Source organism: Lepisosteus platostomus, chromosome 9 (assembly GCF_059453375.1).
Source record: "Lepisosteus platostomus isolate fLepPlt1 chromosome 9, fLepPlt1.hap1, whole genome shotgun sequence".
In the NCBI taxonomy this organism is placed as follows: Eukaryota; Metazoa; Chordata; class Actinopteri; order Semionotiformes; family Lepisosteidae; genus Lepisosteus; species Lepisosteus platostomus.
The window spans coordinates 10,096,555-10,110,793 of NC_142619.1; the positions used below are offsets into that span (position 1 = coordinate 10,096,555).

Sequence of the window (14,239 nt, forward strand, 5' to 3'; positions counted from 1 at the left end):
TGACACACAGAAACAGCAGGCTTAAGCAGCAGTAATATTTTGCATGGTAGTGTATTACTGGAAGATAAGGTAATATTTTAATTTACAATTTAATATCTAAATAAAAATGTACAGTGTGCAAATCAAAGCTAAAAGATTCTATTTACATTCATTAATCACAAATGATAAATACAGAAAGTGGCTTGTTTTACTGACTTGTCATATCCATCATGGAGAACATGAAGAAATCCACATAAAATTGTGAGCTGATATTTGAAGACAATGGCATAGCAGTAAGTTCCCAGTGAACTGGAAAGCAGCCTTGCAAAGCTCATCAGACAAAATATCAGTCATACAGAAAGGGCAAAAGGATCAAATGAAGGCAAAATTCCATAAGAGAGGAAGATTTTGAGCAACGCCTTAACAATAAAATGCAATCTACAGGCACAGTTCCTTGTTTTCACAATCTTAAATCAAATTATTGGAAAGCTTTCCATTGACGATGTTTATTTAAAGTGGAAGTTACTTCAGCTCAGGGATCAGCTGAGACCAGCTAATGTTCCCCATGCCAAAATCTTCTTCCTCCAGCCCAGTAAAGCTGATGTCCACTAGAATCTTACTGAGACTGTCGTTCATGGTGTCCAGAACCAAACCCTCTGTGAGGGAGCGGTTGGTACCTAGGGTCTCCACTTGCAGCTCCCGGGAACACCGCCTCAGTTTGCCACTCTCAGGGACAGGGGAGCTGGAGTGAGGCTGGGCCAGAGACACAGGCGAGAGAGTGTTCAGTAACTCTCGTGGGGAGTTGAAGAGAGGCAGCTCCTTGAATGGAGTACTGTTGAAGCTGAAGTGGGTCTGGTCCTCCTGCTGGGGGGTGAGGGTGACTCCACGAGGGGTGTGGATGGGGCTGAAGTCCAGCACGCCATGGCTTCCTTTATTGAGTGGCGTTGTTCTCCAAGGTTCCTGAGTGGTCAGTGGCTCTCCAACGACGGTCTTGCTGGGAGTGGAAGAGGCAGGCAGACCACCTTTGATTGGTGTTTTGAAGGTGTACTTCTTCACAGGGCTGTCCAGGTCAGGCTCTTGGGATTCATGGAAGGTGGAAAGGTCTGAGGCCAGCCCAGAGTCAAAGAAGCTGGTCTCTGGAAAGAGGATGACAGGTTCCTCTGAACCAGGCAATACTAGACGCTGCTTTCTCCTGGAGCTACTGGTCTCCTTTCTCTCTCTGGGTGGGCAGTCCAACTGGGCCTCTGGGGTCTGAGTTTCACTAATGCAGAGCTCTTTGTCCTTTCTTGGCTCTACCTGGGGAAGTGTGAAAACAGGGACACTGGAAAGATCAGGGGCCTGCAAAAGAGAGATTCTTTGAAAACAACATAATAGAAACAAATACAGACCAATGTTTAATTTCTATGGATCAAGAACGAATGGGCCAGAGAAAAAAAAAATAACCCACTAAATTCTTTCAAATTGAGGTATCATGTTAGATATCAGAACTTGAACAGTCAGTACTGCTTATGTGATCTTCCACTTTATTCTTTCCAGTAAAAATGGAAAAAAAAGGTAGAAGATTTAACAGTTTCAGAAAACAAAAAAAGCAAAAAAAAAACATTTTCATCCTATGAAATCAAAGTACTTGACACTTTAAGACTGATAACACTTTCTTTGGCAAATACCACTTTTGAAAGTATCATACAACTAGACTGTTTACTATTGGATAACACAAAGAGATTCTTTTGGCACGCTTTCATCTTTCTTACTGGATAAGGGAGCAGCATCAGCTGATATTTACCTTGGGAGCAATGCGAACCTTCTTGCCACTTCTGTTGACAGATGTGGAGCTGCTATTCTCCATGGGAAGTGAAAGGGGAAGCTGTGGAGTTGCAGGCAGGATGAGTGGCGAGGTGAGTGGAAGTTGAATTGGTACTAGGTAGGAGTCTGTGCGAGGTAAAAGAGGCTTCATCTTTCTCTCTGTTTGGAGAAAAAGACATTTGTTTAAATCGGTTCATATGTTCATAACACAGACGTGTTCCACAACTATTCAGGTGTAACAGAATGGGGGAAAATCGGATGAAAACAGATGGGAAAAAGTATGATAAAAGAAAAAAACATTTAAATAAGTATACACTTCAAAGCTTGTATCTCCGTGATAAATAGAGGTGAATTCACAAGAAGGTCTTAAAAGGAGCTACTGAAAATCGACTAAATTGATAGTAGTGGCATAGAACTGTATATCAAAAATCTATCGTGATCTATAGGCATACTTAAAGGGAACGTTTACTCCCACATCAGAATTAAAGAAGATCGTCACATTGTTATTTTATTATATTTATTTACAACATTCCAGGTTAAGAAATAATAATAGTGAGAGCACAGTTGAGTCTGGACTACATTCCCCAGATTCTCTGGGGGAATGAGCTCCTGCTCTCAGTCACCTGACCATCTACTGGAAGACAACTGGTCACTTGACTGTTTAAAAACCAGGAAGCAGAGGCTTCTTGTATCAATTAGCTGGAATGATGTCAGGACAGAAGACAGTTCTCTTGCGTACTCCACTTACCAGAGAGAGGACTAACTGAAGACTGAAAGATTTAGTGAGATTTTGTGAAATTGAACCACGTGTTTTGGGGTTTTTGGAAAATTTGTGAAAAGTCTCAGTGGACACAAAAGTTTTGTTGAGTTTTTGTTTTAAAGGTGCTCACCAGTTTTCTTAGCCGCCTGGTATGATAGTTCCGAACTTTATGGAGAGGTTTAGCCAGGAGCTCAAAAAAGGAGCTTTGTCTTTTTTGTTTGTGGTATATTTGGATTCCCCTCAATATAGATAAAGGAGCACGGATGTGTACATGAGTCAGTTGTCCTGAACCCACCTATTTTAAAGATCCTTGAGTATATTGTAACAGGGATTGTCACATAATTTACCCCACGATGGCCTTCCACTCACTGTCTGCTAGGGGCTGACATATTGCACACGTTTTGGAATAAGTAGCTTTTCAAAATACATGTATACATTTAATAGAAGAGGAAAATCCCCACCAGGAAAGAGATGAAAAAATAAACTAGAACTCTAAGAGAAGTCGGAACAATCCAGTGGGATGACTGACCACACATTATGGTTGAATTGTCTATGCAGATTAACTGCTCCCACAGTTTTTACCCGCTGCCATTTTTTTTTTATCTAACTTGCATATTGCAGGCTTCAATCAAATATTAACTGAACTGAACAAACGCCATGCAATTTTCAGATGTGTTATGCTGCATGCAAAGCTAAGTACATAGTTATGATGTTGCTGTTTAGGGGTAACTAGTGTTACAGAGAATCATGTATTTAGTTTGTTGTTTAATTTGATTGTGGCTGCTAGGAGACAAAGTTCTACATGTAGAAAAGAGCCAGAAATAAACCTGTACTATAAGTTATGAAAAAATAGATTTAAAATCAGATCATTGTTTTATGTCAAAAAGCATATTATTTTGTTCTGTTTTAATATAAAAAGGTGAGAAAATACAAGATCACATTCTTCTGGATAGTCCCCGTTTTTGCATTTGTTTTGAACAAGGGTCTGAGGATAGTTATGATTATGGATAAATGTACTGTATAACCTATCACAAATTATCAATTAAATACTGATATTAATTAATTGCACCATTCTTAAGTACAAAATTCTTTGTAATTCTGGAAATCAAATCAATGCACCCTTTAACCTACCCTTAGATCCCTTACAGACTAAATGGGTTAGATTAAAAAAAACCTTAAAGGACACATTCAGTAAAACAAATACAGTGAGGATCTCGAAGTTCAAATTTAACATTCGCAAATTAATTTATTCACGATCTGATCTTGCCTACAGGGTCTTGGATGGAAACAGAGCAAAGCTGGATGAAACCATAAATCAAGGTTAAGTGATTATTACACTATTCAAGTTATTGAGTGAGCCTCTTCATTCAGCCTGTCCAAATACCAGCTAGCCAGAATTAGCATTTCAATTAAATTTCAATTGCTACAGTACATCCCTAACACCACCCATCACTTTCACGTTGTACACATACACATCTTCAATACTCAAAAGTCACAGGATCTTGCCCTTAGATTTTTTAATAATAGACATTCCAGCGCTAAGAGCACCGTTCGAACACCTCCATAAATGTTTTTGCTTATTGGGAACAGACGTGAGATTTCAGCATAATCCCAATTGAAACTATTGTTTGCTAACCTAGACAATGTTTTCTGCCTTTGACAGCCTCACTACCCCCATCCCCTGAATGAGTCCTTTCTAGTTTGTCTAGTTTCTAGTATAAAAGAATAGTCTGGGTGTGGATATTGGTGTTTTTAACTGGTTTCTTAGCATTTGTTTACATTTCCAGAGACAGTCAGTTCCAGCATGGTAAGAAAAATATTAACCTGATTTGTGAATCTAAACTACAAGAAGGGTTTTATATGGACTATCCAAGACAATGTTTAATCATTTCACTTCTGTAGAAGGTTTGTTCTCTTTTACCTTTAGGTTATGGATCTATCTTCTGAAATCTTGTCTATCTTTGGGATTTCTTGCTCCCAAGGCACCAGGTCAGTTCTCAAACAAAAGTTTGTCTCATCTTTTTATACAACACGGTTCGACAGAAGACAGCTGTACCCAATCAACCTGGAGCGAACAAAAAATTGGCTCCCGATAGTCCTATATCTCCCTGGGACTTGATTGTTGCAGCCAAAAACTACAAAGTGTTGCTATGGCAAGGTTGCTTTCCACACCCTTGCCTCATATTGCATCCCACATGCCGTTTCTTAGCTTCAGTATTGTGTGTATATGCAATAAATGTAGTCTGTAGAATGTAATTTATCATATGGTTGGCTTTCAACCCTTCTGTCCCCCATTGAATAAATGTTTTCAAATTGATGTACAAATACCTATACTTATAACCAGAACTTTTAAAGCCAGACCAAAGGCTGAGGGTTGGACATAAGACTATAAGAAAGACATATTTCACAAAGATGCAACTCTCATTTAATGTTTCAGGTATACCGACACTTATTTTCCCTTCCTGCATATAGATCGTGCCTTGCAAAACTATCTATAGTCTTGCACTTTTGTTGCTTTAAAGTTTGCAGTCATGATTTTATAGAAGCAAAAAGGTAAACTACCTATTCCAAGTGTTCAAAGCAAAAAATTAAAAATGTTAACACGCATATATGCAAGACAAAATAAAATAAAAAGGTCATGACTGCATTCAAAACCTCTGCTGTGGTAAATTTTGTGCCCTTAAATTAAGGGCACAAAATTTCTATAACAAACCATTCAATAGATAGGTCGAGGTAAAAAGGGGTGATTAAACCTGTTGAAGGTCAAACTTTGTAAAAATCTTGTGAGAAAAACACAAAAGAATCAATATGCTCTACTTGTCAATAGAACATCTATGTGGCTTTGTCTTTGATATGTCAGAACAACAGCTTGTGGATTTGCCAGCACGAAGCCAAGATCTCTTTAATTATGAATCAAGGTTTTTTGAAGATCACCATTACAAACCTCAATGAGTGTGGCGTAGATGTGCAGGATAAAATAATTGTTGTATACAACAGATCAATCAATAGGGAGTTCCAGATGTGATTATCTGGCAGGAGTGTCTAATCACCTGAGAACTCCACTTGTACTGATTGATGGCAATCTGACTGTACAGCACTGAACTGATCGTGTCCTGGGACATAATCACAAACAGATTTCCAAAATATGTTCCTGCTATCAATTTAAAAAGGTGCTTTGAGATATAAAAATTCTGAAAATACTCTAAACACTTTCTGCTGCCTGAGTAGTGAGATCTACATGCACACTGCAGGGATTAAAAGGATAAATAAACAAATCAGTAAATCCCAAAACTATACATTATAAGATTAAATCCCATGTGAGATAAAAGTACCTCAGTGGTTAAACTGTGTGCAAACCTTATCACTCTTTAGCAGTGAAAACTAAGTAAAAGACATATCAAGTTTTAATTTCAATCTTTCATTTAAATATGAGTGATTTCTAGCAATAACAAATGTTTAAAGAAATGATAATAACATATTTAGAGTATAACATTCTGATAGCCTTTTTTAAACCGTTCTGTTTAACTGTCAGCAACAGAGTACATATTGACAAAGCAGCAATGATCACAGGAGCCTGCTCACTCTGTTTCCCCATGGAATACAGGGAAACCCACGGAATAGCAACAGGCAATAATGATTAGACTACTGCACTCATAATCACAGGGACATGTGGGGTTCACAACTCAAAGCATACATGCGCAAGAGTATTTATCCCAATATATATGTTTCCAGTTAACCTCCATGAACGTGGATCCCAATCACACATATACTCTCAGTCCACTGAAAGCAAAAGATCTAGATACTTTGAGCCACTGAAGCATACTTACCTGAACCACTAGGGGCTTTGGAAGGTTTGGGGGCTTGGACCTTTTTAGGCTCAGCTACAACAGGCCTCTGATTCTAGGATAGGAAAAAGATTTGTCAAACATTGAATTAAATTGACAAACCCTGCTCCTTGCTTGCACTTCCTGTCTTTTCCCTGCAGCTGCTTTCATGTTAACTCCTTTTAAAGAAAAACAGGTTTCTTAGTCTCAGTGATCAGACTAATCTTGGACCACAGTATTTTAGATGCTCGGGAACTGGTATAAAGACAGAGATGCCTCCTTTACCTGATTGCACTGGAGCTATCATAAAACCATACAAAAAAACAAAACAAATGAAAGTTTTTTTTTTTAAATATTAAACAGTCTTACTTGTTCCTCACAGACTTGCACAGTCTGTACTGGGGAGGGTGCAGCTGGCTCCACCACTGGCTGAAGGGGTTTATGATAAAAATAAAAAAAACACATGAAGTAGTTGAAACACAAATGGAATTTGGAAAGAAAGTTTATATTTCTGAAAGAATAGATTTCAGAGATATAAAAGTGTATACGCATAAGAAGAAGTAAACCTCACATCTTGAAGAACCAACTCAGAGATTCTTCTAGAATAAGCACAGGGCAGGAACTACTGGATGAGCAAGATGAACCAAATATTTCATTTGTAACCTCTTATGTTTTTACATGTCAATGAATCAGTATCACTTTCATAAGAGATGAGATGTACCTAGATATGTACAATGTAATAGTGCAGGGGGGAAAGCAGACAGTTTTTATTTCTTCTTGAAGAAACATGCTTTTTCTTTCGGTTGAGCATTTAATATAAATGTAATTTGTGTGGTGCCCTCTAACACAAAGCATTTACACAAATTCAAGATGAGGTAAATGTATAGCAGAACTATATAAAGTGTACATTAGTATAAATATAAAAAATAACACATTTTTTGTCTGTGCCATGAGGAAACACAAAGCAATGCAAAGCAATACACTAGTATTATACTTGTAAAATGCAACTGGGAATATCTAATCCTGTCCTTAATACAGGATGCAGCAGCAATTAGAAGGTGGAGGAAAAACTAATGGTTACAATAAAAAAGGGAAATTAGAATAAAATGTACAATGTTATAACAGCAACACAAACTTGTAAACATTTTTAAACTATTTGGTTCAGACCATGGATGTCTTGCACAGAAACATCCATTATCGCCCTCCTGGTGAATGCGCTCTGGGAGAAAGCAGCCCTACTGTATCAGCAGGTATGACTATCCTCCAGAGACAGGCTCCAACCCCAGGATGTACACTGATGAAACGTGGTCTCCAAAGCGGTGCTAAGAAAAAGTAGCTATCAAGTGCAAGGGGGCACAGGTTTAAAGTCCACACTGATACCCAGGAGATGTACCCAAAAGGCATAAAGGCTCACATGATACACAGAAGATTATGGAAGGCAGGTATAGGTGTAAGGAGTGCACAGAAAGCATGTACACCAGGCAAAAGCACAGTACAGTATGTCTAGCAATTGCATTGGTATAGCCACTGTGGGAAGAGGTACATGTATAATATGTTCTGCATACAGTACATACCCTCGAGAGCAGAAAGACAGTAGAAACTTTAAGACAGTAGAAATGTCCCATCTGCAAGGCATATGGAACTGAAATTTGTGGAAAATAGCATGGCTATATCATCAGAGAGACAATGGGGCATTTTATGCACTGCATACTCAGTGTACACTGCAGAATTGATATACAAGCTCAGCATACCTGAGCCCTCTGTGCTAAATCCCATTTTAAAATGGCAACTTTACAATTTTTTTAAATTTTGTTAGTAGCTACCAATGGGGTGGATGAACTGAACCATAATGCAGAGAGAACCCTAAGAATACCAACCTTATACACCTGTTCCAAGGTTAGGCAGCGATTTGCCTCTGGTCGGATGGTCCAGTAGGAGATTCTGCCATCTGGAGAAGTCTCTCGTGTGAACATGTCATGAAGAGAAAGATTGTGGCGGATAGAATTCTATCAGAATATAAAAGAAGACAAAGTCAAATACCATGAAAATAACAATGTACATTTTTTTAAACAATATGTATAGTATATCTGCATGACTATAGTATATCTTCATATCTGTAGTATATCTTTTTCCAACAACCAGAAAAGGATTTATATGACAGTAGGTTTTTTGGTCATGTTCCATTTTAAGCTATTAGTCTCTACTGGATTTAAAAAAAAACTCCAATTTGTTTCTTCCAAAAATCATTTGGGGTTAGTAAAAGCAATGTAAATACTGTACCTTTAGCCTTTGATAATTTCAACAATACTATTATTTAGAGCTCAAAAATCTTATTATAATAGTCTTAAAATATAGATATTACATTAAATTATATCATGCATCAGCATCAAACCATAAATTTCAAATAAAAAATGACTATAGCACGTCTTCATGACTTTGCCAGGGGAAAGGGAAACATGCTCTCTTTTACTGTGAATGGAGGCATTCATTTCATTTACAATAATTTGGAATAACCAGCTTTTTGTATTATATATAACTCAACCAGTTTGGAACTACCAATTGATTTCAGATAATACTTTCTTAATAAAGGTACACTGCCAGGTTCCTCTAACACTGTTATGATTTCTCATGTTTCCATACATCGTAGAATTTGACAGCACTGCTAGTGGTGAATCTGTTACTGATGCCACTGCAAACCTACAGCTGCCACATGAGCAAATGCTGACTAACTAATCACACCCTGCACTGGCATCACCCTGCCAAATCTGCCATGCCAGTTTGAAATGGTTAGTGCCTGAACTGTGTTGTGAAAATTGTTCCAACAATTACTTGTTCAACTTTTCCCCCACATTTCAGTCAAATTACAAGTTATTTTGAGGGCGCAATTACGAACATCAAACTTTGTACTCAGCACAACGCTTCATTAGAAAGCAGAACTGCTGAATCTGCAAACCAGTTCTGTTGCTCATGCAACAGAATTTGTATTTACCTTCCAGCCTGGCTTGGCGACATATCTGAAATAAGGAAAATGGACCTCAATCCATGTGTAGATTTCTTTCAGGGTCATCTGCTTGCTTTTTGTGCTGTTAATCGCAAACTGGATCATAGCCATGTAAGAGTAAGGAGGTCGCTCAAAGAAGGGGTCCTTAACAGGAGAATGTTCCTCCTTACTCTCTTTCACTGCCTACATGAGAGAAGCAAAAACTTAATGAATGAAGTTTCTATAAAAAACCTGACATCATTACCTTACTAAACAGTACATTGCATGCTTTCACAGAGAACTTCTCTATTTGAAAAAGGCTAGGGAATTCTGTGAAAGATGGTTTAGCACTACAAATGTGAACAGCAGTGTGGGAAAATAGAATGCTTGAATACATTTTCTTCATTATTATGCAATAGTGTGGATATTTGAGCATGAATAGAATAACATTTGAGTATCATATGTAACTACTTAGCATATTCACGTAACTGCCCATGTCCCGTAAACTGCCCAATCAAAAATAAGCAAAATTACCTACTAGTTAATTCGCTTCCAGAGCTAATTACAATTGAAACATTGATCCACAGCATCTGTTCCACTAGACATTCTAAAATGTCTATTTACATAAGATGATACTAAACGATTTTCTCTTAAGATGCAAAATTCTGTCCCTTAGGTTCACTCTTTTTAATACAAAGTTAACCTTCTTATCCAGCAAACATTGTCTAAAGACTATATCTAAACATCTTTGCGAAGAAGACTTAAGCCAGTTTGCGATTATCTTCAGTGATACCTCAGTGAGACAAGCAGCAGTAGTGATGTCTCTTGTGATGTCAATTCCAACAGCATTGTGGACAGGAACTGCCCGCTGAGTCACACACTTAGAAGTATTGACATCCACTGGCCTTGGCAGAATGTTTGAACCAAGTGTCAACCAATACCTTCTAGTTATTCAAATTTATTGAACACTGTTCAGTAAATAAAACTGAACCATAGCACAGTGGATGAAAGGTGTTAGTAATAGTAGAACAATCACCTGGTTAATTTGTGAATCTTGATTCTCCTTGCTTGACTGTTCATTTACATCACAAGGTGTTAAGCCATCACTACTCATTCCACCCAGCCAATGGATATTAGTGAGGCTTTCATCTAGCGGGGAGCAGTCTGATTCCTTATTCACTGGAAAAAAGAGAAACAATACATTTGAAGCAATTCCAATTTTTAGAAACCCTTTGAAGAGAATTTTCTCTTTAAGTAGCTCAAGTAGGTAGCTGCGACAGCATGCATAGGCTGCAAAGGACCAAGTAAGGGGAATAACCATGCTGAAAAGAAAAGAGACATTTTGGCTGTGAAGCCTTCTGCAGGTGTGGAGTTGAGGGATCTGATGAGGTTAGTTATAAAAGGAAGATAATGCGGAGCTGTTAGCCATACAAATTCCTTTGTTTCTTTGATTCAGAAAGAGCTATCTGTTGTTTGAGGGAGAAAATGGCTGAAAGCATTAGTTTTTTTGAAAATTGTTGAAGAAGTCTCTGAATGTTACTCTGGGTGGTGTCCAAGTCAAAGGAAAAGGTGTAAAATTTCAGACTAAATCCTTCAGGAATGATATTATAAAAACAAAATCTCTAGAGGAAAAGGAGATAGTTTGAAAGCCTTCTTGGAAGAGATCTCTGTGAAGAGACAGAATGCCAGTTTAGTGAAAGAAGGGCACAAGTAGCCCAGGGAGGAAGAGAAGGAATTATAAAAAAGATCTAGAAAACAGTGTAGCGGAAGGCATAGTGGGTAGCAGCGGAAATGGGTTGAAGAAGTTCATGCAGTTAGCTGCATCAGCAGGTGTAGGCTGCAAAGGAAAAGATTTATTCCTTAATTCCGTCACCAGAAGAAGGCTCCACAGCCAAAACCTTTTTCTTTTCAGCATGGAATAAACCTTTATCTGTTCTCTTTAAGTTTCCCTAGTTTGAGAGCATGGTGAAAGCAATATATTTAAAGTGATGCGGTTTAATATGGCAATATATGAAGTTTCCCAGACCAATAAATCCATTAGAAAAAAAAAAACAGTTTTGATTTAATACTGAATTTCAACATTACATGTATATAATGACTAACTCAATTCCACAAAATTACCTTCAAACGGTAACCGGCACTTATTTTATTTAACCCTACAGCTTGGCAATTTTTTCTCCTGGCCGAGAAAGAAATCCCAATCACAGAACAGCTGCTGCTGTAGAAAAGAAACATGCTGACTGACAGCTTGCACCAAGAAATACTTACTAGGTTTTATTTCTGTTAGAGGCATGATTGATGTGGACTGATTTTTCTCATCCCCCTGATGCTCTTTAATCACCTCTAGCTGCCCACACAGACCTAGGGGGACTGGGGAAATCCCATCTCCCTCAGGAGCAACAATACGGCTTTGTTTGGAGGATACAGGCCCATCCTCTATTCCACCTCCACTGCTCAGCAGGATGAATTTATTAGGCCCTTGTGCACCACATTCCTTCCCTTTGGCAGTGAGGGCCCCTATGACACTCTGAAGATTGGCTGTTTTTGGAATCACTACCACTTGTGTGTTGGGCAAGGAGGGGTGATCCATGATCCGGATTCCGGCAGGGAACTGCTGTCCACTGCAGGCGTCTGACTTCTGCTTTGCTCCATCAGGCTCATCCTTGCCAACCTCTTCCTCCTTCTTAGAGAGGGCAAGCTTCCTCCTTTTAAGGATTAAGGGCCTCCTTGGGCTCTCTTTCATCCTGATCAGGCAGTATTGATGTTGAAAATCTCTCTGCAAAATTTATTTTTCTGAAAAAATAAAAAAGGCATTTAGCACAGCCAATTAAATAGGCTTCCAATCAGACTAAATCTTTAGATATGAAGATTTTTTTCACTTCTAAAATCCTAATCCTGAGAAAGAATAAAGATGTCAAAATCAAGATCATATTCAACTTTATTAGATCTGGAATACAATTATATGCAATTAGTGCGATAAATGTACATTGCAAAAATACAAACACACAATGAGGAGCTCCATGAAGCTGTCCCTTCTAAGAACAGCACAATGACTTTAATTTGTGCACGGAACTTCATGGAAGTGTCAAATAATTCGCAATCCCATAATCCCACAGCGATTTACCTACTCGTAAAACACGGCGCAGGATAAATTAAATTAACGACTTAATAATCAATAATCATAATCAGATATTAATCAAATAATCATTCTCACCAAATAAAAGGGAGTGCATATCAAAAGTAAGAAAATGCAATATTTAAAAATTAATCCTAACACTTTACGATCACAGTGTTAAACAATGCATCTGGTATTTAAATTCAATTTGGGGAGAACAACAAAAAGACTTGAATAAGTAACTTTCAAAAAGAACAATTTAAGACTAGGCTACCTGTCTCCACCGTCAGTACTATATCTGAAAAGCTGCTGCGCTCTGGGTATATTTCCTGTTCTATTGGTCTGAGACGTTGCTTATCTTTGTCTTTCGGTGCGCTTTAGCAAAAGGCATCATTACTTGGACAAGAACTTCCAGGAGAGCAGAGATCAGTCCAACCGAACGATGCTAATTAAACGAAAACAACCTCGATTGATTTAGTCACAGGACACGTTCAAATTGAAATCAACAAGCGACTTTTAGTAACGATTGAAATTCTGTTTCAAATGTCACCTCTCTTGTGACGTGCAGTCTTCTGGAACAGAAAAGCCGTTAAACTGATTTTGGGACTGCGTTTCCTTATTATGTACAAAAATATCGGGTGCCGATTAAATATCTGGACGTATTAATTCTTAAAATAGTAGATATTTTTGTTTAGATTACAACCCGATTCTGTTTATGGACTTCACAAATTGTCCTAAGAAGTTACAATTTAAAATGCCTTCGGACTCCCCTACTGCAAGTCCTCGATAAAAACGGCAGTAATGTTGCAGGGTATGACGCGCACAGGAAACGTGAACGAAATTCTCATGTTTTGCTTTAAAAATATTGTATATTACATCGCAATAATACTTATACAGAGGTGTGGCTACCCATCATTCAGTGGTTGAGAGGTTTACAACCGTCATGTCTCCGCTTTACCCAGTTTGCTGTACTTTCTAGAACAACGAACCACCTTAACAAACCCTGAGTTGAGAGCAGGATACTTTAAAAAAACTTAAGACTTGTGACAAGCTAGAGAAAGCCTTCTGCTTGAGATACTTCTATAATTAGTTCGTTTTATTGCTTGAATTGGAGTTAATTGATCCCGGGATCTCGTGAAGCGGTTTCTTGAACAAAGCTAGTGTATCACCTTCAACATAATGGCTTGTTACAGATCCACACAACACGTTTGTGTAAAAAGTGCTTCCTGTTCTACTTCCCCTTAGCTTCACTTGTGTCCTCTAGTTTGTGTTTCTCAATTGATTCAGTAATTGTTTACTACTTGTTTGTGCAACGGAAAAAAGTTAAAATGCCCTACTTTACACTATTTGTGGCTTTCATTTGTAACCTTTATTTGTTCTTAAGACGCGTACGCGCTTCTCACATTGTAGTAGACAGTTTCTTTTTTCAGAAAACACAGAAGAATGTGATGTTAACTTTCAGGTTCTTTTTCAGTGTGATTTTTTTTTCCCAAAACATAATTTCTATATGTATATTATGTTACGCTGAGCAATATGTGACCTCCATATCATTTTATAACAAAGCGTTACGAGTTACACAATGACAAAAAGCTTACCTTCATATTAGAAGACTGTTCTTTTTGAAGTTATGATTCCAGCGCCGAAACGCAACGATTCCTTTGTAGACTGATTAAATAGTTATTATTTCCAACACGTTTCTACGCAACCATTTTAAAAAATATCGAGCCTGAATTTTTTCTAATTCAGACAGTAGGATTTTGAATTTTGGCGCTGGTACG

General features: G+C 38.0%; 1 protein-coding gene across 4 annotated transcripts; it reads right to left on the reverse strand.

Annotated features, from left to right (window-relative positions):
- Positions 1–35: 35 nt before the first annotated feature.
- foxm1 (forkhead box M1) lies at positions 36–14,234 on the reverse strand. 4 transcript variants are annotated; one of them, XM_088646885.1, is made up of 9 exons: positions 14,057–14,234; positions 11,615–12,139; positions 10,383–10,525; positions 9,356–9,550; positions 8,244–8,372; positions 6,736–6,795; positions 6,370–6,442; positions 1,763–1,941; positions 36–1,275 (listed from the first exon to the last, which is right to left on the reverse strand). In XM_088646885.1, the coding sequence occupies exons 2-9, from the start codon at positions 12,087–12,089 to the stop codon at positions 502–504; spliced, it is 2,028 nt and encodes a 675-aa protein (XP_088503011.1). In that variant the 5' UTR covers positions 12,090–12,139; positions 14,057–14,234; the 3' UTR covers positions 36–501. The 4 variants fall into 4 exon arrangements, with proteins under 4 accessions (XP_088503011.1, XP_088503009.1, XP_088503010.1 ...); XM_088646883.1 differs by having other exon boundaries at positions 36–1,317; positions 14,057–14,233; XM_088646884.1 differs by lacking the exon at positions 14,057–14,234 and adding an exon at positions 12,736–13,184 and having other exon boundaries at positions 36–1,317.
- Between the last annotated feature and the right edge of the window lie 5 nt (positions 14,235–14,239).